Here is a 22,671-nt window from a genome sequence, read left to right as displayed (position 1 = left end):
ACAGTTATAATTCTGTGTTTCTTAAATTTCAAAATCCTTTAAACTAATTTTTCCAATGATTCAATTACAGGCAACCTAGTCAGAGAGATGGGCTTTGGATTAAGTCTGCAGTTAAACGTGGTGATAGCCCTTCGAAATTCTTCACAGGAGTGAGTCTTCTTGCACTTGTGCTTCTAAAATGCCTTCCACGGTGAGGTGCTGACCCACGAAAGGAATATAACCATTACCACAATGCAAACACGGGCACGACAAACTTCTGGATACACAGAGAGAAGTAAAGTAGTTCGTGTTCTCAAGCTGGAGCTTGATAAAGAACCGAGACCTCTGCCAGGATGCTATCAAGACAAAAAAAAAAAAAAAAGCAAATAAAAGAAGTAACTAATTTTCTCCATGCAACTGTTACACATGATCTCTTTCAAGCCTACTTTGAGCACCTGTATGTAGAGAAACCATGGATTTTAGTGGAAACCTAACTATGAGATTGCACAAACAAAACAGCAAGAAACAAAGCAGCTCCACCAGCAGCAATATCTGCAGTATCAAACACACCTACTAAAGGTTTGGAAAGGGCAACACCAAACACTGGAATGCAACATCGCAAGAAAGCCTTTTCTTCACAGACTGCGATTAATTTAAATTTATGCAGAACTATCCCCAGATGAACTTCAGAGGCTGACTCTTTGCTGGGTTGTATTTAATAACAGCCACAAAACAGACACAGGTAAAGTACTGACAAAGGCATAACATAACCCAGGCAACTGAATCGGTCACAATTTCTTCGACGTCTGCAGCAGCACGCAGCACGCTGCAGTATGGCTCCTGGATTTGAGAAAGGCCCGGGCTGTTAGGTTGAAACCAAAGTGTCAAATAATAGATCCAAATTATTATTCCTCAGCTCTCCCAGGGGAAATTCCCAGGACTGCTAAGATGTTAGCTGCCAAGTGAAAAATCATTTTATCAGAAAATGTACCGTATTCGCTGTTCCATTTCTGCCCAGCAAAAATGAGTTTCTGTGGCTCTAGCACAATCCACTCCAACAGCACCTGCGGGGAGCCAAAGACTGACACCACCGGCAGACAGCTTCACCACATTTCTTCGCTCCCTGATGAAGCAGAAGCCGTCTGCACATCAGCACGTAAGAAGTGCCCAGCAATTCTTGCTATCCAGCACACGTTACCTTACGCAGAAGGAGGCAAACACTGCTGGCTTAGAAGAGATCAGTTTGGGATCCAAACGAGCATTTCCCAAACTCTGCAAAATTAGGGAACATCGGGACAACTTCAGTAGTGCTTAACTGAGCCCATGCACAAGCGTAGTGACAGGGAGAAGTGCCACAGCCATTTATGAACACAGGGCGTAGGAATGCTTACTCGGTGTTACAAGGTGTAAGGGTCTGCTATAAGATTTTCCCCACACTTTCAGGAACTGTTTCAACTCTCTCCAATGCATGAAGAAGTTTCTGTTCCCCCTCCACCTAACAGCACTAAACTGTGCTTGTGTTTTATAAACTGAAGCTACCTAGAGAAAAAGCTTATGATACACTCCCTTTTATGAAACACATACGTTAGTGAAGCACTGCTTGAGATCAGTCTGAGGAAGAGATGTTTTCCACGAATCTCAACCTACTAGGAACAACTCAGGAGTTACTGATATACAGCCAATCCACTGCTCTTTTTGTAATAAACTATTCCAAATCAATAAGCCATTTTTATATCATTTCACGTAACCATCTTTCAAACTTTTGCAACAACGCTTGGAAAAACAAATATTCCTCATTAAAAAGTCATAAGAATCATCAACCGTGCACGCAACATTTGGTCACTTTATACTGAGATTCCACGTATTAATATATTCATGACCGAGAAAAGGTAGAGGCTCTCACGAATCATTAACCTGCATTATCAGCTGTTAGGGCATCCAGCAGCTTGCTCATGGTAATAGCATGTAGCTACCTTGTCCACCTTCTACTGCTGTGGTCATACCTCTCCCTAACATGCCCATAATGTGTTTGTAACTTGCAACAGATCGTAAATGATTTATAAAGAAATCCGAAAATAAGACGTGCCCCTGTATCTTTTCTTTTTCTTTTAAACCATCTGGGCTCCAAAGACACAATATGTGAAAGCACAAGGCAAAGATGAAAACAAGATATAGCTGGTTTTAAGATGGATTAAGAAGAAAAAAGGGTGTTGTTTTGTTTAAAAATATACATCTAGGGTATTGGTTACTCTCTGTATAAGCTAAGACTGCTACAATGTGACCAAGACCATAATTGCATGCATATTTTAGAAGTGGCAGAGCACCCGAACAAGTGGCAGCTTATGTATACAGAACTGAATTGCAAAAATTAACTCAAGCATTGAATTAAGCCCTTAATCAGTGCCATCGCTTACCAATTTCAGCAGGTAGTTGCTTGATTTTGTTCTCTCGTATGCTAAGCATGGTGAGCTTTGACAAGTTTTTGATATCCTTTTCCACAGTAGTTATACGATTAAAGCGTAGGTAAAGAGTGGCGAGAGAGCTCAGCCTGTACACCACCGCCGGGATCTCTCGCAGCTTGTTGTGCCGCAGGTCAAGCATGCGCAGCTTCTTCAAGTTATCCAGAGAGTCGGGCAGGCTGGTGAGTGAGTTTTCACTCAGGGCCAGTGTCATCAGGTTCACCAGACAGCCCACCTCTGCTGGTAGAGACTGCAGTTTGTTACTGTATAAATAAAGTTCTGTTAACTGCGTTAACTCTTTGACAGCGGATGGAAGCATGTGTATAGACCTCTTGGACAAGTCCAAGCGCATCGAATTCTCTTCCCGGCATTTATTTAGCTCTTTGATCACTTCAGCGTTGCTGGATTTTTTGCGGGTACCTGTGGCTGGGTTAGGTCTTTTTATCGTATTGTCCACTGAAAAAGCTACCCCAGGCTGCGTGCTACTGGAGTCCTTCTTTCCGTCTTTGGCATCTTTCCCTTTGGTCTTAGGCTCCTTCTCTTTGCTGTCTTTCCCAAATCCTCCGGAGGCTTTGGCCTCCTTCTCCCTTTCTTTTGACGACGGGACTTTTGGATCCTTCTCTTTACAGTCCTTTTCTTTTCCCAGGTTACTACTCATGGTGACTCAGTGTTCAGCAAGCACCACATGAAATCCGTTTCTGAAGTCAACAAGAACGACTCACTGCAGAGGCTATGAGGATCCTTACAACACGCACGTGTTGAACCGAGGGAGGAGCTTCGGAGGTGCGATACCCATTTGCTACATATTGGTTCTGAAGGCACTCTGTCCTAATCCTGGTCTCAGGAGATTCAGCTGTTAGGGATTAGAAGGTCAAGCACTCCGTATTAGTATTTCTGTAACACAGGAGAGAAAAGAAGCCAAAGTTAGTGTAAATACAAAACCTCCCTTCCAGTTAAACCGTGAATGTTTCTACTTCCAGCCAGCACTCACTCGCTCAGGTTAATGATTTGTCCTTCTCTTCAAACACCAACAAAAAACCCGGTGTTACCACAAAATACTACACCTGCTGCTCAGAAGATCCACTGTAGTAGAAGAGCTATGGTAATTAGCACACACGAGGAAAGAAAAGTACAGCCCTTAAGAACAACACTGCCTTCAGTGCTCCATTGGAGTCACGCGCTGCCACCTGATGTCACAGCTAGACCTGGTCACCAACACAAATATTCCCTCCACTCACTGTGAGATCTCCCTCCCGACCCGTCCTGGACCACAGGAACAGCACGCTGTCACCAGGCTCATGCACCTCGAGGACACAAATGGAAAGATTTTTAACTATCTGAAGAAGTTCATTAGAGAATAAGCCATTTGAGAAGTCAGCTGAAAGCTCTGAAGGAATGTAGCACGTTACACTTCCAGACAAGCAAAATTAGGAAGGAGTTTTTCATAAACGTAGGATATACCGTCTCTGAAAAACATCTTGACTTCCCCCCCAAGTGAATACAATGCAGCCTAATAATGAAACAAGTGTCTGAAACCTACAGAGCCCCTTTTACACCTTCACAAAATCATCACGCAGGAACCCTCTCCTTCATGGCATTCCACCTTCTGCACCAGTTCATACAGCTGCTAATCAAAACCCATTAAGTAATATTTTGCATGCTTGAACCATCATCAAGAACTAGAACTACAAGAAACTTGTAGCAGAGCTTCAGCAGCTATTTTTAATTGCACGGTTACACTGTGTTTGCTTACTTTCAAGTATAAACATGCGTTCAAAGAACACACCAGCAGGCTTTGCTCACTGTGCTCATTCACATAAAAACAAACCCAATAAAAAACAATCTATCTGGGGACAGGGTAAGGAGGGCAAGACATTTCACCTCTGCAGCAAACCTGGCTGTTTACTAGCACAGCTCACAACCAAGTAAAGGACTTGGGCAGCTTGAGAGCAGCAGCTTTTAATTTCGACGTTTGCACCACCGGAGATTTCCAAAGCAGCACAAGCTAGTTCCTTATTGCAGGATGAAGATTTTACACCCAGCTTTTACACCATCCATTAACCTGCCCTAATCTCCAGCTTACCAGCCTCGCCACGTTCTGTTTTAGGACCTGCTCTCGGCGCCGTGTCATCTACACGCTTGCAAACCTCCCGCAGTAGGAAATGCAATGACTCCACATGCAAAAACGCAGCTGACTGAAGGGTAAGAGCCTCAAGTGTCTGTCAGCTGGTTTTCAGCACTAAAGGTGGCCAGCAGAGCCCAGTACTAACACTGCCAGGTTCTAAGTCCTCGTAATACTGAGATTTTTATCACATAGCCAGACCCTAAAGTGCCCCCTCACCCCCTACAAAAAAAAGGCTGCTGCTCTTACAAGATTTCAATTTAGTCAAATTTAAGCCTTGACAAGAGGGACTCGGTTAATGCCTTATAGGCACTGCAGAAGCAGGTTTTGAAGGAGACTCCGAGAGGAAAGCCAGTGGGAGACCAGTGCTGGTGAAAGGAGCTCAGGAGGGCAAATGCTCCAAGCAAGCTGCGTGCATCTCACTGTCTTCACCAGCGATGACTTGCAGTCTGAAAAAACGAAGCAGGTGGGAGGCGCTCCCCGTTACAGCCTGCCAATTTAGCATTTCATTTGACTCTGAGGGACAGAAAAAAAATACATTTTTGCCTATACAAAAGGATAAAAATTGAAAAATGAGGATTAAAATCAGATCAATACAGAAGTGTCACTACCAGGTATTTCGACCTTTCCTCAAAGTTCAGGATGTTAGAGGCAGCCAGCTTGCAAGCAAGCAGCAGGCAGAGGTAGGTGTCTAATGCACCGAAACGAGAGCAGAGCTCAGGAGGGCAGCAGGCCTTCAAAACACACACCTTGTCCACCATGACAACAGGCTGGCGATTAAATGCACTGCACCTGTCTCTTCTCCCTGTCCTGGGGATTTTAATTACTGCCCGAGACCACAAAACACACTCAAAATAGGCTGGGAAGGTTTAGACTCTATTTCTAAACCTAGTCCATGCAGCGACTGCAGCGGTGCTTCTAGGAAGGAAAGCAAAAAGCCTCCGGTGAGGAATTCTGCAGTCCGGCTGTCCCAAAGCTTGACCCAGCAACCCTGCTCCATGCAGCCAGCACGCACACGGTGAGATGCTCGGCCTCACCTAAGCACCTCAACAGAAATGTCACTGCTGCTGCGGATCGCCCCAGCTAACAGGGTTACTCACAGATACAGCCCAGCAGACACCCAAACTTCTGAGGGACACGAGCATCACTGCACATAGCACAGAGGAAGCCGAATATTTCTCAAAAGGTTATTCACATTTTTCAAGCCCTTTTCATTAAAGGACAAGAGTCACCATCAATTCTACGCTAGAGCCCAACAAGCACTCATTGTATTTCAAAAGGAGAGCTTCTTTTAGAGATATTTTTAGCAAAAGGAAATTCAGTGAAATTAGCCAGTTCTGCCAACTACTTCCATTTTCCAACGCTGTTCAAGCTGACTTCCTGGCAATATTAATTGACATAAAAACATTTAACTGTGTGCTGGACATCTTGGAAAATGGAGCAAGGCTCCTGCTTGTTGCAGCGTATGAAGGAAAATACAATTTTTGGAGAAGGTAAGGAATATAACCCCTTGCCTGTTTCAAATATATATATATATAAAAATACGTGTAAATAGTTATAAATAACCAGCATCAGAATTTTCATTTGCTCTTCCTTACGTCTGGCAAGCAGGTCAATACACCTGGGCTGTTCTGACAAAGCTTCAGAAACAATTTCAGCCCAAGCTGTACCATCTTCCTTAGCCGCCTGGCAGGGTACCACATCCACCTCACGCACATTGGGAACCTCAGTGAAGTACACAAGGCATTGGAAAGAGATTTCAGCTTCTTTGAGGACCAGAACCCAAACCATCCGTGCAATAAGAGCTTTATAAAATAACACAGTAACGCAAGAACAGCAATGTTTGTAATTCCAGGAATACTACTACACTAATGACCTGCGACTTGGCAAATGAATACTGGTGCTTGCAGGTCATAATCTAATAAAATAGGGTGCTGAGATACAGCACTCACAGCACATCGCCTTACAGAACGGCCACTGTGCAGTGCCCCTTGAACACTGCTGCTCCCCGTTACGTGTTTCAGCAAACAAAACAGGTGCTCCAAATCACAGGCACATCACGTACCCAGAATAATAAAAAATTAAGGCATTCTAGTCACTAAAGCCTAATACATTACGCCCAAATCAAATACGTTTTTAGTTATTTTATAATGTATCTGCGTTTAAACTGAAACTTCCTCATTATATGTATAGTTTTATCTTAGGGAATAGGGATGATTTTTCTCCTTACTCCAGTTGTACTAGACTTGACCCAGAGGCACACAGCACGGCTCGGGCTTTCCAACCCAAATCATGGGTGAGGATCACTGAGCATGAACCACGTCAAAGAAATAAGGAATCAGCTCACACTGACACTCCAGAGTGAGCAAACAGTGATTCCCCTACACAGCAATGATAATAATAATATAAAAATAAGTGTTTTGAGGCAGCAACTCTGATCGAGGAAACTCTTGGTCAGACCTGAGTGACTTTCAGCAGCAAGGCAGAGCTCAAATGCTGTCTAGGAATGGCAGCAACACCTGCGCACACACAAACAAGTCTGAGAAAGTTACTTCTTAAAAGTGCTTGCCTTTTACTTAAGATAGTGGGGGTATCTCAAAAACACTAGCACACGAATGAGCAATGGCTGAAACTTCAAGTTCAGCCAGAGACCTTCCCTTCTCAACACCACATCTGCAAAAGGCGCCGGTCACTACTTTCATTTCTAAACCCCAAAAGCCAAAGCCAAGCAGCCGCTTGCAAACGAAGCAACTTCTCTCCTACAATTTCCTAGCTTCAGCCATCTGACCCGCAGCGTTGAGCTGTGTGAGCGCAGCTGAGCTCCTGCTGCCGGCAGCAGAGCGCTGACTCAGCCGGCGGGCGGTCGCGTTGCTCCTTCGAGCACAACCCTCACCCTGAGGCTGGCCGACAGCAGGGACCGGCTAGCCATCACGTAGCCAGAGATCACAGAGGTAGCCAGGATCCAGCTGACAAAAGGAAGGCTCCCGGGACACGCCGGCCAGGCACTTGGTGTTTTCCTTCTTTGGGCAGAAATCTCCCTTCGGCTCCGAGCGGCAGTGTAAGGCTGCCACGGGGTCCATGCCAACTGGATGGCTCTGTCGGGAAGGCAGGCCACTAAATTCATCTCGGTCCCCTAGATGTGCAGCCAGCAGATGGTAGCTTGCAGCCTGCCTGCCCGTCTCGCCTGATTTCAGTGCATCTGCCCGTGGCCCCGCTCCCCCCTAATCCCCTCCCGCACGGAGGGGGCAGCCTGCGTGCTGCGGGGCTGGGTAAGCGAGCGGGCACGGAGCCTGACAGCCCGCTATGCCCTTTCAGATATCTTCATCTGCCAGAGGACCACAGCCAGGACCACGCTGCCTGCTAGCTGCAGAAAGGCCGAGCACGACCTGATCTGGCGTCCCAACGCAGCCGGGAGGTGCAGGGAGTGACTGCACAGCCTTCACAACAGGGCAGGGCCAGCAACCGGGCCATTTTTTGAAGGCTTGCTCATGTTTTAGCTGTGGTTTCTTCAATCTGGAGACAAATTTGTAACTCTAAGCATATAATTACAGATCCATGTGCATTTACAGCTTGCGCCACTATGAGCAAGTCAGCTTCACGAGGTGTTTGGACGCTGAGCACCTTGAACTTCAGGAACCAGGCACGACCTCCGGGACATCCCTTTCCAGATGCCTATACTGCACTCGATTCTGCAGCAGAGACACAGGCACACAGGCGTCACCATCCCCTACAAAGCTTTTGAATTCATCTTTCATCCCCCGCTCTCTGCAGGTTCTGCATTGTGCTGCCATGTCACACACCAAAGTCCAGATCCACCACGATGCACGGTCACGTGCCAGCAGGCAGAGGCACCTACACCCTAAGTTCCTGGGTAGTAAAAATAATCTTTTGTGCCCTGCCTTTGAGCACATCTAGCAAATACAAACAAGTGTATAGTGCTGTGATTCATGCTGTATGCTTCAACATTATCTTTATGAAGCATTTGTTCTTTTTCTCCTTTACAGAAAGGAAACCAAGCCCAGCTCTTGGCCAAGTTACACCACTTCATGTGTCTCTAGAAACAGACTCTGAGAGCGAGCACAAAGAATCCTGCTAAGTCCCCGAGGCAGCCTATTTCCAGCTGGGACGAGGGAGTTTCTGCATGTGTGGTCCCCCAACACGCACCTCTCGGGCTGCATCTCTCTGCTTCCACGGGAACTTGTGGGATCGGCTGGCAGCCCGACCCCATCCCTCCTAACACGTGAAATTTGAAAATCCTAACCTGCTCAGCAAAGCAAGTTTCCTCGCCTTCATATAGGTCCTGGTAACTAGAAATGCCTAAAAACAGGTTATCCAAAACGGACATGGCTCTAGGGAAATCCAAGAAAAAAACGGAATGAATGAAATTCAAGAAGTATTTTTTCTTTTATCCGTCATCTCCTCCGAGCAACAGAAGCAACATCTCGGCACAAAGCAACCAAGCAGGAGACAAAACAAGAAGGACGGGCGGGAGAGAAAGTAAACACACAAAGCAACAACGGAGTAAGAGGTGCTCTCCTAACGTGACGTTCTGCTTACAGACAGAGGGACAAGTCGCACGCTAAATCCCAGCCACAAACATTTCTCTCGGTAGCATCCTACCCAAGTCTCTACCAGCAGCACAATTGCCCAAAGACAAAGCAAAATTATCGGTTATCGTAGCACTTCTCCTCATTTCGGCTCTGAATGCGATCCAGAAAGTTTGCTCATCTTCTTCACCAGGCTTTTATGTAATAATTACGACCATTTTGCAGAGTTCAGTGCTGGATGACTCTCAGTGCCTGCGTTTTCTGACCATAATTAGTGACTGCAAGTCACAAGATCCCTTTGCAGAGGGTTACCCTGCTAGGAAAACAGCCTATCTGAAAAGCAACTTAAAAGGCACTTTTAACATAATTCTGAAGATGAAAAGGAACGGTGCCTGCTGGCACACAGAGCACCAAGAGCCAAAGCCACAGTGCCTACATATGGCAGCTCCTCGCTGCGCGGAGCCTGGCCCCTGGTAACGTTTTCCCTAGCTCAGATTATTTGCAGTTCTTGATCTTCAATTAAGAGAAAAGAGACGAGTCTGGGTTGGTTTCCTTGAGCACCTAGTTTAAATATAACTAAAGGACAGAAATGGACATATGCAGGAAGATTTACTTTCCAACCAACGTCCGTGAGTCTGGTGAAGACCAAAAAAACACGTATTTACCCACAAGCTTCCAATTATAAATCGCCTCAGTTTTCAAAGTCGTTAGCATATCTCGCAGCTAAGCTCCTCTTAAAAAATAAATCTCTTTGAAAAGACTGGCATTCTTCATACAAAGAGATAACGACCACAATCGGAATCAGATTTGCTCCTATTTAAGCGTACATTTCCCCTTCATTGCTACTAAATTAAATAAAATTTCTTTGAAAACTGCACAAGGATGAGCTGGAGTTGTTTCCTCCAGGAGGACGTTTTTCAAGAAGTTTACGTTATGTATTTAATACGGGGAAGCAAAACTTCACAAATTCAGAACACTCTGAATGAAGAATAAGGAAGGTACAAAAGCCTGCACGTCTGCCCCCGTTACTGCTTAACCAGGGATTTTTACAGTACTGGGCTTTGTTTGCGTTTGTTATCTGACCACCTCAGACACACACGTCGTACCTGGTCAAAGCAAACTGGCTCAGGCCAAGTGAGCATACAGAAAGGGAGGGCAAAGCAGCTGCTGCACCTCAGAACGCAATTTCTACCTCTGCTCTCGTTTTCCAGCACACATTTGCCTGCGCGTGCCGTGACGGAGCACTTCTGCCTTCCAAGCATCCTCATTCAGACGCAGGACCAGGAATTGCCAGCGAGAGCTGCCGCGTTCCCTGGGTGCTCTCCAGCCAAGTTCTTGTTAGCATCTGCTGTGTGCATCTCCAACACCGAGCGCGTTGTGCCCGCACAACTCCCCCTGCCTTGGGGTGCTGCAGCAGCCCCATCCTGCCCTTCCTTACCTGGCTGCACGCGGTCGAGCAGCTTCCCCGTCCCAAAGACCAGCCCGGCGTCCTGCAGCGCTGCGTGAAATGGTGCCTGGCCTCGGCTGGGGAGAGGGAGGCAGCCTGGAAACACCTTGGGGAACCTCGTAAATTAGCAGCGCCACACAAACGCAGGCTCATTACACACCGCGATAAGGTGCCGCGGAATAAAATTGCTCCCAAGGCTTTCTCAAAGCTTTCACATGTTTTCCCCCAAGAGCGAAACAGAATTAAAGCTACACGGCATAAAGCAGTCAAATATTATTTAAGCAAATCCATGTGCATTTCAGGTGATTGAGGGAGCGCTGCGTGTAGCCAGGCACAGCCAGCGCGCTGTGGTGAAGGCTCTGGTAACCACATTGAACCATTTTAGACTTCTCAAAACTGAAGTTTACTCTTGGAGGGGAAGGTGTCTGTTTGTTGTTTTTTCCCATTTGTTGTTGGTAGTGGGTTTTTTGTTTGTTTTCTTTTTTTCTTTTTTTGAGGGCCAAGAAGATAGGGAAAAGGTAAGACAAGTTATTTAGTCCAGGTGTTTATGACAAAGCAGTTAATAGCACACTGCTTTGTTCGTGTTGCATATAATCCTACCGTGCTTTCATGACACCCACCACGTACTCTTGCTTTACACCAGGGACCTGCAGCCTGTGAAGAAGCTGCCTTGCGCCGTGCCAGATTTTGTCATATTCACTTCTGGCCACTTTGAAACCTCTCATAAGAAAACTGCGAGGAATTCCTCTGGCAACACAGACCTGAATATTTCATGCACCCCGAGCCTGTTTCACCTCCTCACCTCCTACACGCCGACTTCTTTTGATATACGGCATTCCCACAGAGCAAGTCGAACGCACCGTGGCCGAACAGGCCCTTCCTACCCGGCTGAGAAACCTTCTCCTGGGCTCCCCGCGGGGTCACGGCAGCCGTGCCGAGGGGCAGAGAGCTGACACACAGCCAGCCTGGAGCACGAGCACATCAAGAAGCACGGAGCAGGAGCGGGGACAGGAGGCTGAAGAGCCCCGGTGGCGGCAGTGCTCGGGGGCTCCGTGTAGAGCCCAGATATAAAACAGAGGCAGTAATCCTCGCGCAGGTGGCATTCCTGCTCCTTCGTGGTAAGTGAAGAGGCCCTAAGGAAGGCATGACAAGAGTAGGGTTAAGAAGCTGCTTCCACGAGCTGTTTCAAGAACAGGGGATGTATTTTTAACAATCTCAACACACAAGTTAGAGTACGAACCGCCTGTACGCCAGCTACTCCATAGAAGCAGCCTGCATACATACATTTCACTGATAAATGCTAATTAAATGCTAATTAACTTAGTCTGTCAGTCAGTCAAAGAGTGGTATCTTAGGTCACTCCACACTGATTTTATATATCTTTTTTTTTCTTCTTTACACAATCTTATTTGAAAAGGACACTCTTGCAGTGTAATTCTTTCAAACGTTAGCTAGCAGCTTACAGGAGTGTAACAGAAGTCTGACAGCCCAAATTACCAGTCTTTACAGATATAAAAATAAAATAAAAAAGCAGTTTTGCAAGACTTAGATTCTAACATTTTTATTTTTTTTTTTTGTCCTGATGGTCAAGACATCCAGCAGCTAATGAGCTGAACACTATTCTGCTCCTAAGTAGGAGCCCGATTAAAAGATGTCACACGCTAACAATTCTGGAAAACACACGATAAATTGGGTATCTTCACAGGAACAAGATGTTTTCCTTCACAGGGAATGAGAAAAAAAAAAAAGAAAAGAAAAGAAAAGAAAACCACTGTGATCCCTTCCAAGCAGATTCTTTAAAATCTGTTCAGATGAGGCATCTTTTTTTTTTTTTTTTTTTTTTTTTTTAAAGAAAAAAGGTCTTCAGTGACATTTTTACTAGAAATAGTGAACAACATGATTTCTGCTTGCCAAAAATCAACGGTATGATACGGTCTTCAGCACGCTTGAAAGGTTTGTATATTGTAAAAGCAGAAAGTAGCAGCAACGATAACCTGAGAAAAGTCATGGAAAAAAAATTCAGACGTGAACTGAATTAAACACCAGCACACAAATCCCATGCCATAAGAAGCCTTTTACCTTCTGATAAATTAAATAAGATAATGGAAATTTTAAAAAACTGATGAAAAAGCAGACCAGCTTAGAGCTACAAGGAAGGTCCTACCACTACCCCAGCAAAATAAAGCAGCCCAAACATGTCCTGTGCGCCCATTTCTAATGAACGACAGCCTTGCAGCTTATTGTCCCTCGTTTCAGACAGAAAACAGATGTCATTCACACGTGTAAGTCAGCAAGGAACCACCCGAGCTGTCTGTGAACATTCAGGAGTTATAAAACAAATGACTAAGAAACATGCCACCTTTACAGCGAGCAGCTCAGGCACGCCAGTGCCTCCCCAGACGGTGACAGCAGCCTGCAGATACTCACCTCGCTCAGTACCTGGCTGCACAGGAGGGACTGCAGGGCTGCACCAGGCACTGCGAGCTGGGAAGGGTAACCCAAGGGTAACCCAAGAAGTACTGGATATACGCAGAAAGCACTCAGAAAGGTAGAGAGACTCACAAACCTGCTGGAAGGACCGAACGAGTTTTATTATGACAACATGCTCCAGAACAACGTGTACAAAATCAGGATGCCACGTTTGTAAATGAACACCCTGAGGACGCAAGGAGAGGGCCTGAAGAAGTGCAAAAGAGCTCCTGAACAGAGAGACAAAGCAGCTAAAACACTGGACACCTGAACCTCTAAATATAAAAACAAGTTTCCGGTGAAGCTGTTTAACTAACATTAACAAATACTCACTATTTGTTCCTTTTTCACTGGACCATTCTCTAAAACAGCGGGAACAGAGGGAAAAAAGGCACAGAAAGACACTTCCAAGGAAAACACAAAGGACCAGAACAAGAGGGAGGGCAGGTACAGGCAGAGAAGCCGCCAGCATTTACCCCAAGCCAGAGCTGGAGGCCTGGGCACGGTGTGGCTGCCCGTAGGGACAGTGAGCAGCGAGGGGTGGCACAGAGCCAGAGGAGCCATGGCACAAAGGGTGGCAGAGGGCAGGGAAGGCAGGGGAGCCAGTCCCTGCCGGGGCAGACAGCCACTGCCCCCAGCCCAGCACGCGCTGCCTGGCTGCAAAGCTCCAGGGCCCGGTGTGGGGCTGCCCCGTGCCGTCCCAAACCTTTCTCCATCCCTCCCTTTGCCGCAAGGAAAGAGCCAGACAGACTACAGCGAGCCTTTGTTCCTCTGCAGGCTGGAGGATTAGCATGTGTCTGATGAATCCTCCTCCTCGCTGGCAGCCTCCAGCTCCTGTGACTCTTGGACACGAGGTGGTGCGAGCGGGGGCAGCTCTGCTCCCCCACGGCTCCTCCTTTCTCTCTCCCCTTCTTCCATTCTCTGGCAGCCTCCCTTCACGCGGAAGGTGGAAGAGAAGCTGCCATCTAAGAGCTGAACATTGTCCGTGTCACACAAATTCTACCACCCCAAAGCCTTCTGTAATTCTTACATGGCCCACAAGTAACATAACTGCTCTGGCAGTTCTCAGTATTGGCTCGGTACTGAAGTGCAGGTAAGTCCTCTAAGTGTGTTTTCCTTTCCTTTAGATGAAGAGATCCCTAAAATCAGCTTATACTAAAATCAGTGTCCGATGAAGTTCAAACCCCAAAACATTTCAAAGAGGGACGTTTCAGCTGGAGGGATCCTCTCTAGGGCTCAACGTGACCTGTGGCTGGGAGGACCAGCAGTCAGAAGCAGGACTGGGAGTTTTAATCCCATCCTCAATTATTTGCCACATCTGGGGCTGTCTGTAACTCCTCAACTCTTCACATCAGCTCTGGGGAATCTGCTGCAGCTCTCTCTTCTCCCACAGCCTTAACAGAGCACATAACGTTACCACTAAATCCAGGCCAGCCGATCCCCCCCACAGCCAGGCTCACTCCTGCAGGCAGCATTCAGCGTACTTAATCCCATACAACATTATCTCTTTCCGACTGCTAGCATTTATTAATAAAACTTGGATTTTAATTCAAGAGCTCTTAAATTAAATCTCTCCCCCAGAAGAACGTGGTATCTTCACGAGGTGCTTTAGTGGGATGACTGCTTCGCTTTTACTTACAGCCACAGCTTAACCCTGCAGGAGCCCACCAGAAAACTTCCCACACGCCCTTCCATTCTTTGGCCATTGTACTACTGTGTCCAGCAAACTGGATGCAGCTCCAAATTGGTATTTTTGTATAAGAAAAAAAAAAGCTCAGTGCTTGAAGACTTGTTGCCCCAACAGCCCTGCCACTTCTCCTTGCAAAAAGAGGAGTCCCTGACGCTCCCCTCCGGCCAGTTCCGTGGATGGCTACGAAGCTCTGCTGCCCTGCATGCCAGGACGTGATGTTGATGCTCGCATACCCAGCACGTGAAGCTGCTAAGAGAGACAAAAGCTTGGATGTCACACAGAAACTAAATCTCTAAATATGCAACAGAACTTACCGCCTTCCAGCACAGAGCAGATGACATTTTTCTGTGTGAATCAGATCAAGACAGAGGTCCCGTAAAATAACCTCAGCAGAAACAAAACAAAAAACCTACGTGTTTTAAAACTGAACTTAAAAGGTTAGGGGGGCTGTTTGAGAAAAAAACCCTTACAGATTTCATGTGACCACACCTCAGACGTTGGGTGTCTGCACACACCACCACGAACGTGAGGTTTTCAATACCTGGGAGTGAGCAGAAAAGCAAGACGACATCTGCTTCACCTGCCACACTGCATAAGGTCAGCAAAAAGAGAAACGAGTATCTAAGCACCGATTCATTACAGTTTGATCTCTCTCTGAATTCAGCTTTAACTGTCACAAACCATTTTAAATACTGTCACAATCCAGAGTACTGTAAAACTGGAGCCCTCACAGGCCCCTATGGCAAGAAACAACTCTTTGGTTTTCCCCTCTGGGATCAGAAGTAATTGCAAACAGTAATTACATTTGATCACTATTTTTGGGACCTCAAATTCCTGTACTTACAAGCAGCTCCCAAATGCAGGTGCAGAACTGAAGAGCAACTCAATCAGCAGTGAAATAAGGTTATTTACCGTAGTGCTAAAGTAAACTGAGAGTGTAAAGTTTTCGTATTTCAGACAAGGCACAGTGTTTTTATTTTGATATTTTCAAGAATATCAAAAACTTGCACATATCCCTACACTTAAAAAAAAAAAAAAAAAAAAAGGGAGAAAAAAAGCAAGCACAAACCCAGCAGAGGACAATCAAATCTTTCCACTAAAGAAATTTAGAGAAACTATGGTAGGAAGCGCAGCTGTTCACCACAATTAACTCAAAAAAATAAAGTTGCAAACTTGTAAGAAAATACGATCACTCTCGGTTAAGTGTTTTTTTCAGCCATTAAAATCTGTACTTTAACTGAAATTTAACAACTAATAATCTAGTAACTAAGAGGTCCTCTTCAGAAAACTAGAACACAAACAAGAAGCAGGAGGCACAGCCAGAACCCACCATCTCCCCAGCACCTCCTGGGGTTCCCTTCCACTTCTTCAGCCACTGAACCACCAGAATGCTGCTTGGCTTAAGGGACGTGTCCAGCCCTGCGCCCCTAAATGTGAAGGGAATATTTCAGACATTTCTAGAGAGCAAGACAGTTGCAATGAGCATGCTTAACTCTTGAAGTCTTATTTTAAATAAATAAATAAATAATTTTAAAAAGAGATAAAAGAACAAATCTGAATGGAGCCAAAAAAAACACCATCTGTTCGAGCTAGATATTCTTTCTTGCCTCTATTAATGTCAGGAGCTCTCATTTCATCACTTATTATTTCTAGGTATTTTTTTTTCCCAATATTAAAAGACTTGCATAAAAGGCACATTACTCCTTCAAGAATCACTACATGTCATCAGAGGAAAAAAAAAAAAAAAAAAAAATCAGGGAGCAATCCACAAGTGAATTTGGCAAGCTTCACAAACCACCACATTGCAAAATAATCCTTTTCTTCTCCCTTCCTTTTTGTTTTATAGCTTGCATATAATGGTAGCATTACGCCAGCGTCAGCATACGAGAACACCTCATACTGAAGAGCAAACCTCCCAGGCAAATGGAAAGCTTGATTCAAAAGAATCAAATGCCTTGCACTGGCGAATTAGTCTGCCCTACGATCACGTGTTTAAGTGCACGTATCAAAAAAAAAAAAAAAAAAAAAAAAAAAAAAAAAGAAAACTCATTTCAATTTGTCACTTTTCAAGGTTGGGTATTTTATTTCCATTAGCCCGTAAGCACTAGGCAGGGCGAGAAGCTGTGTGTTACCAATCAGAGCCAAACGCTGCTCTCGGATACAAAGTGTCCCTGGTCACATCAGAAGAAAAAGGGTCGTCCATCCTGTCCCCCTCGATCCACTGGTAATAGAACTGATGGTGCTTACATAGTGCTTACAGCTTTGACAGCAAGGAAAATCAGAATTCAGATGAATCCTAAATGCTAGAGCTGTGGAACTACCACCTTTATAATGGATCAATGTATACCTCGTATTAAAAGTGGTCAAAGCCTGGGCAAAAAGGAGCGTTTCCAGCACCAACCACGCTCTGTCCCTGTGCTCCCGGTGTCTGAACAGCGGCACGGCTTGCAGGGAACCAGCAGATCACACACCTGCTGTGCATATGGACGAACCATCAAAGAACAACTGCAAGAATGTAAACTTGTTAACAAGTTCCTTAGTCTCTCATCTCGTTCATAAAACACTTTCTACGATGCTGACTTTAATTTAAAAATCAGAACTGAAGCAGACAGCCCAGGCTGTCACCCACCTCGCCCCCCGCTGCCTGAAGTTGCTCAGACAGCAAGCTGGCTCCCAACAGGCAGGCAGAGGGCCGGGCGCTCATTTTACACTCTGCCATACGCACTCTCCCTACTTGTTTTAAGACTTTATACATCTAGCTAGGCTCCCAACCAGGAACTTGATGGCTGAAGGCTCCTGCCTACCAGTTACTTGCAGAAAGCCTGGGCACACACACACACTCTGGGTCAATACGAAGAGGGGCAGTGTAACACGTTGCTCTGGGATGAGGGAATGCAGACAAGCAGCTAAAATGAGTAGCTTCTGTGCTCCAAATTTACACCTCCTTACCTTGCCTTAACTCATTCAGGTGTCACAAAAGAAGATATTTATTTACAACGAAGATTACAGAAACTTTTCTTGGAGCATTTCTTATTTGCTGCAACTCTGTGTGCCGTGTTTTCACTGTTAATTGAGGGGCTTCAAAGATGAAGAGACCAAAAGTGAAATTGTACAAAACGTGACAGGAAAAGGTCGGAGATGTAGCGGTAAAGGACACTGCTGATCACCACGGGACACAGCTGATCAGCTTCTGTTACAGATTTCTGAAACCCTCCCATGAAGGCAGCCAACAGGCTGGCCCAAAACCAGGAATCACTTACAGACGTACCACAGCCACCTCGGGACCCTTTTGGGCACCATGCTCACTTGCCGCACCACATGCCCAGAGATGTGGCACATCACTCCATGGCTCCAAGTGCTGACAACTATTTCACAGCAGCAGCCGTTTGGCACCCACTGCTTTGCCCTGGCAGCAGCAGGGAGCAGGCTGTAACCCACCTCAGTCCTGGCTCAGGGTGAGCCGGGCAGGCTCCCACCAGCTCACAGCATCGAGTCTCTGTTCCTGCTTCTCATGAGCTTCCCTGTAACTTCTGCGCCTTGGCTCCTCCATTCCAGTGCAAAAGGGGCAGTATGCTTATCACAGGAAAAGGTCAGAAGGTTAATTCAAAGCCATGAAGGCCTACAAGGTATTTTTGGTACCCTAACAGCAAGTTTGGTTTGATTTTTGTGTGCACTTTTGAAGCAGAACGCTGCATCAAAAGCCAACGCGCATCTTGAGATATGCAATAAGTTGTTACAGAAAAGAAAAACTGGTTCCCTATTCTCATCTCTTTCTCTTTTATTTTTACACAACCCGATTTTGAGCAAATCATTTCGGTTTTCGTTGCCACAGGAGGGCAGGAGCATGTAACACTACTACACCAGTTTCTTAGAGAGAGCAGAACAAGCAGCGGGAGCTGGAACGCAGCGAGAGCCAAGACAGAGACCCGGAGCGTGATGGAAACTCAGTCATACCAGCGGAGTTAACTGCCTGGTAATGAAGGCGTATGCATCCCATCTGCTTGCTACAGAAGAGCTGGAAGGGGTTCAAAACCGGGCCAAGGCAGACATACCGGCAAATACGCGCTGCAAACACGTGATCCCTGCTCAGAAGTTCACCCCGTTGCTTCGGACAGGGGTGAGAGCGCAGGCAGGTCCGCGGTGGGACGCGAAGCGTGGCCTCGCCATGCACCGACTGCCGCTGCCCGTGGAGAACAGGCAGCATCCCAGGGTAATTTGTTTATTCATTAATTCTGATTGCAGGAGAAAGTTCTGGCCTGCACCCAGCAGCTAATTGGTTCAATAACCAGAATCTTGGTTTAGGAGGAGAAGAAAACATAATGCCGCAGTGACAGCATGCAAGTGAAACCTCGCTGTCTGGGTGGGTTCGGCTTCGGGCTCCGAGCGAGCTGGAGCACAAAAACATCTCTCAAAGATGGTGTACGGCTGACACGCAAGGGACAACTACCAACACTTCTCTGAAGACTTCCAACAAGTAAGAGGGATGACAAATCACTATTGTAAAGATGTTCCTAACGGTGCCCCTAAAGCACAGAAAATATATTTACGGATGATGTAGTGAAATAAAAACCCAGGTTGTTGCATCTATTTGGCGATTTACAACTCACGCTGATAATACTTCAACTTTTGTTTCCTTCCTAACCAGGCCTGCCACACACAATATGCTATCAAGAAAGCTGCCAAACAATTGTTTGAACGTTCACAAAAAGCCGAATCTGCAGCCTGCCATGCACAGAACAAATACGATCGCCTGAAATCTGCCTTGCCCTGCACGCTGAACAGGAGTTCAAAGGAATTAGAGGGACTTGCCAGAACAAAATTTGCCGCCCAACCACAAGTTCCCATGTACCTTAATTCACATTATTTACTAACAGAAGTTTCCCTTCTAGTGAAAGCAGATAATCTAAAACCTGAAATTCACTGAAACTCGTGTGCCTGCTCGTACTATACGATTGCCTTTAATAAGAAATACTTCAGGTTTTGCAAATACCGTACAATATGCATGGGCATTAAATTTTAAATTTTATTAGAAAAGTAATTGCCACAGATCGAGTACATTAACGAGCACATTTGAACTAAGGCTTCATTTAACCCATTCATCCCTTCAATAAGAAAACTGTAAATCACTCCAACCTGCATACTTTATCGGATTTTTCTTGGCTTTGAAGCCTTTGACTGTATAATAATTGGTACAATCAATCCACAAGAAACAGCAAAACCAAAGCTCGTGTACTCCGAGCGTAATGTCATGACCAAGAGCAGGATGGGTTTCCATTACCAGTCCTTCCCATTCCGCTTCCACCGGCGTTTTGCAGGACTCCAGCGATGGATTCCCTGGCAGCCCCTGACTTCCTCCTTCAGGTCACTTTTTCGCACTACTTTTTGTATGAAGAGCTATTTTAGACTGCCGTGTAATTGTGTGTACATATCTGGCCACCTGCTGCCTCCAGGAGCCGTACAGTTTGCTAGTGAAGTCCTTTTCTCTCTGCTACCCTCTGCACCTCCACGCAACTGAACGCTTCCAAGCAGAAGTGAGCGTGCAGGGCAACGCGAAGGATCCCCTCGGCGTGGTTATCCCTCACAGCTAAAAGCAACGCGTGCTTCTGCTTTTCTGCAGCGGCTGTCTCGAGGCAGGGGGGAAGGGAATACAGAAGCCCTGTCCGAAAAGCACAGAACCACCAGCAGGATTTCACCCAACGAGGAGAATAAGGGTTGCTCTCCAAGAGCTGACCCGGGTTTTTCCTTGTTGAGTTGTGGGGAAAGGAGGAGAGACTAGAGGCTGGGTTTTGTGTGTTTTGTTGTTGGTATTGGTGGGGTTTTGTTTACTTGTTTTTAAATGAGGATGAAAATAAACTCCAGTATTTTGCTGGATTAGCTATAACATGAAAGTAAAATAAGGCCAAAGCTTAGTTACAGACCTGAACCCTGCTACAGCACAACGCTCCTAACTCAGTACCTGCAGGTGCACGGTGTGGCGCTTTGGGCAATTATTTACAAATTTACTAAGACTTTCACTGCACTGCTACACAAGCTTTAAGTTACAGTGACATTCTGACTGCCTTCTTTCATTCCAAATATAGATACGTGTGTATATATATATATATATATATATATGCAATGGTTATTTTTTTTTTGGATACATGAAAACTCCCTCCCAGGACAATGATAAATAAACACGATTAATGCAATGTATTACGGAACAGCTTATAACCTCATTTTCAGCATTAAAAAAAAAAATACAGCAGAGGAAAAATCTCACTATACACATGACCGGACAGTCCACAAGCTACAATTTCCCAGGTTGCCATTACGGCCGGTCACAGGAGAGAAGCCTCAGGCGGAGCAGAAGAGAGCAGCCCCCGTCTGTGACATTTAGGTGACCAGGACACAGACAAGAGGAAGGAAAAGAGCAAAGCCTGAGTCTCCACGATCACTGCTGCACCTTGTCTGCGAGTAAATACCGGGCCCTGGTCCTTTTTGGCTGCCAGTCAGGCAATTCTTCCTGGAAGTAATAGATGTGTTTATTTTTCCTTCCCAGTCAACACGAGACGACAGACCAACAGAGAGCTCTGACCATTTCAACTGTCAGGAGCCACCTCTTCAGCTTCTTGATTTAATACCGATTCCTATTAGGATGGAAACAATGAGAGCACAGATCGAAATACCACAGCAAACCCTGAAGTTTTGCCAATATTCTCCGGAGCACCAAACCAACACAATCTGCAACATCAAATGGTAACAAAAACACAAGCCCATGGACAGTGCAAGTGTTCTGCATCTGAAGGTGTCGGGGTTTGGGGAGTTTTATTCTTTTATATTACTTAACCTTGTGTTTCTGCCTTCACGGAATACTTCCTCTGAACTTCTGTTAGAGGAAACACCAGCTTTTGACGCTGCAAGTGTTAAAAAGCTGGGCTGCAGTGCTAACTGCACTGCTTGCAGCACAACACACAACGCCCAAGTCAGTGACTGTGCAAGTTCCAGGCAAGTTTAGGGGTTCTCGCAGGCGCAGCGCTTGCTGTTTCAGCAAGCTGCCCCGTCACAACTTCATTTCCAACAACAGGGTCCTTCCCCACAGCGTGTACCTAACCAACTACCGCTGCTTTAACACGTGCAAAGAAGCGAGAGAGCAACAAACTACTGACATCAGATCCAAATTAAAAAGAGAAAGACCCCAGCCCCGTTTGATTTCAACATCTTTCATGCAAACTAAACCAAGTCAGACAGAGCGAGCGCTAAGCCCAGAGCTGACAAGCCACCAAATACAAGGAGTAATGCAACACATCACCCTCCCCTAAAACCTGACACACAACGCGTTAATACCAAGGCTGCGGCCACATGCAGTGGATTCAAGCCCTTCACGATTAAAAAAGAGTCGCCAGGCACCTCCTAATGGCTGCGAGTCAGGTGAGTGTCCCTGCTCCCTGCCCTGGCTACCAGCTCTGTAAAGCACACTTCGGACAGGTAGGCGATGGCAACGTGCCACCAGTTCCCAAAAACAGCCGCTGGTTTCAGTCATGTCGCTGTGTCGACACTTTCAAAGGAAATTTAGGGTGGTTTTGGTAAAGTTAGTCATAAGTCACTGAATGTTTCAGCACCAAAACAATGGTGGCACAATATTTTGCATTCCTCATGAATAAAACATTCCCACAGACATCTATAGGCACTCTGGAAATAGAATAAATGCAAGACCAAGTCTCCAGCAAACATGTTTTGCAACCCCAAATATAGTCAGTTTAGAAATAGTCGGTGAAAAACTGCTTAACTGCTTGAGGTCGTGGGGTTTTGGTGGGGTTTGTTGTTGTCGTTTCCCTCCCTCTGAGCGCCTGCATCGACCTGTGGGCTGAAGGAGTGGGAGACCAGAACGTGGGCAGGGTAAAACTGCACCTCAGCATCACAGAGGGGTTTCAGAACCCCCCCCAAAGCAATCCCAGCCCAGATCCAGGCCACAGAGCGAG

General features: G+C 46.0%; 1 protein-coding gene across 1 annotated transcript in view; it reads right to left on the bottom strand.

Moving 5' to 3' along the window:
• The window catches only part of SHOC2 (SHOC2 leucine rich repeat scaffold protein), a 62,226-nt gene that overhangs the window by 34,997 nt on the left and 4,558 nt on the right, over positions 1 to 22,671 (bottom strand). Inside the window, exon 2 of the mRNA XM_084289822.1 lies at positions 2,394 to 3,332. Within this exon, the coding sequence (XP_084145948.1) occupies positions 2,394 to 3,096 (703 nt within the window). The 5' untranslated portion in view covers positions 3,097 to 3,332. The remainder of the gene's footprint in view (positions 1 to 2,393; positions 3,333 to 22,671) is intronic.

Source organism: Netta rufina (assembly GCF_964035555.1).
Source record: "Netta rufina genome assembly, chromosome: 7".
In the NCBI taxonomy this organism is placed as follows: Eukaryota; Metazoa; Chordata; class Aves; order Anseriformes; family Anatidae; genus Netta; species Netta rufina.
Note: the sequence above shows the minus strand (reverse complement) of the source record. Positions and strands in the feature narration are given on the sequence as shown.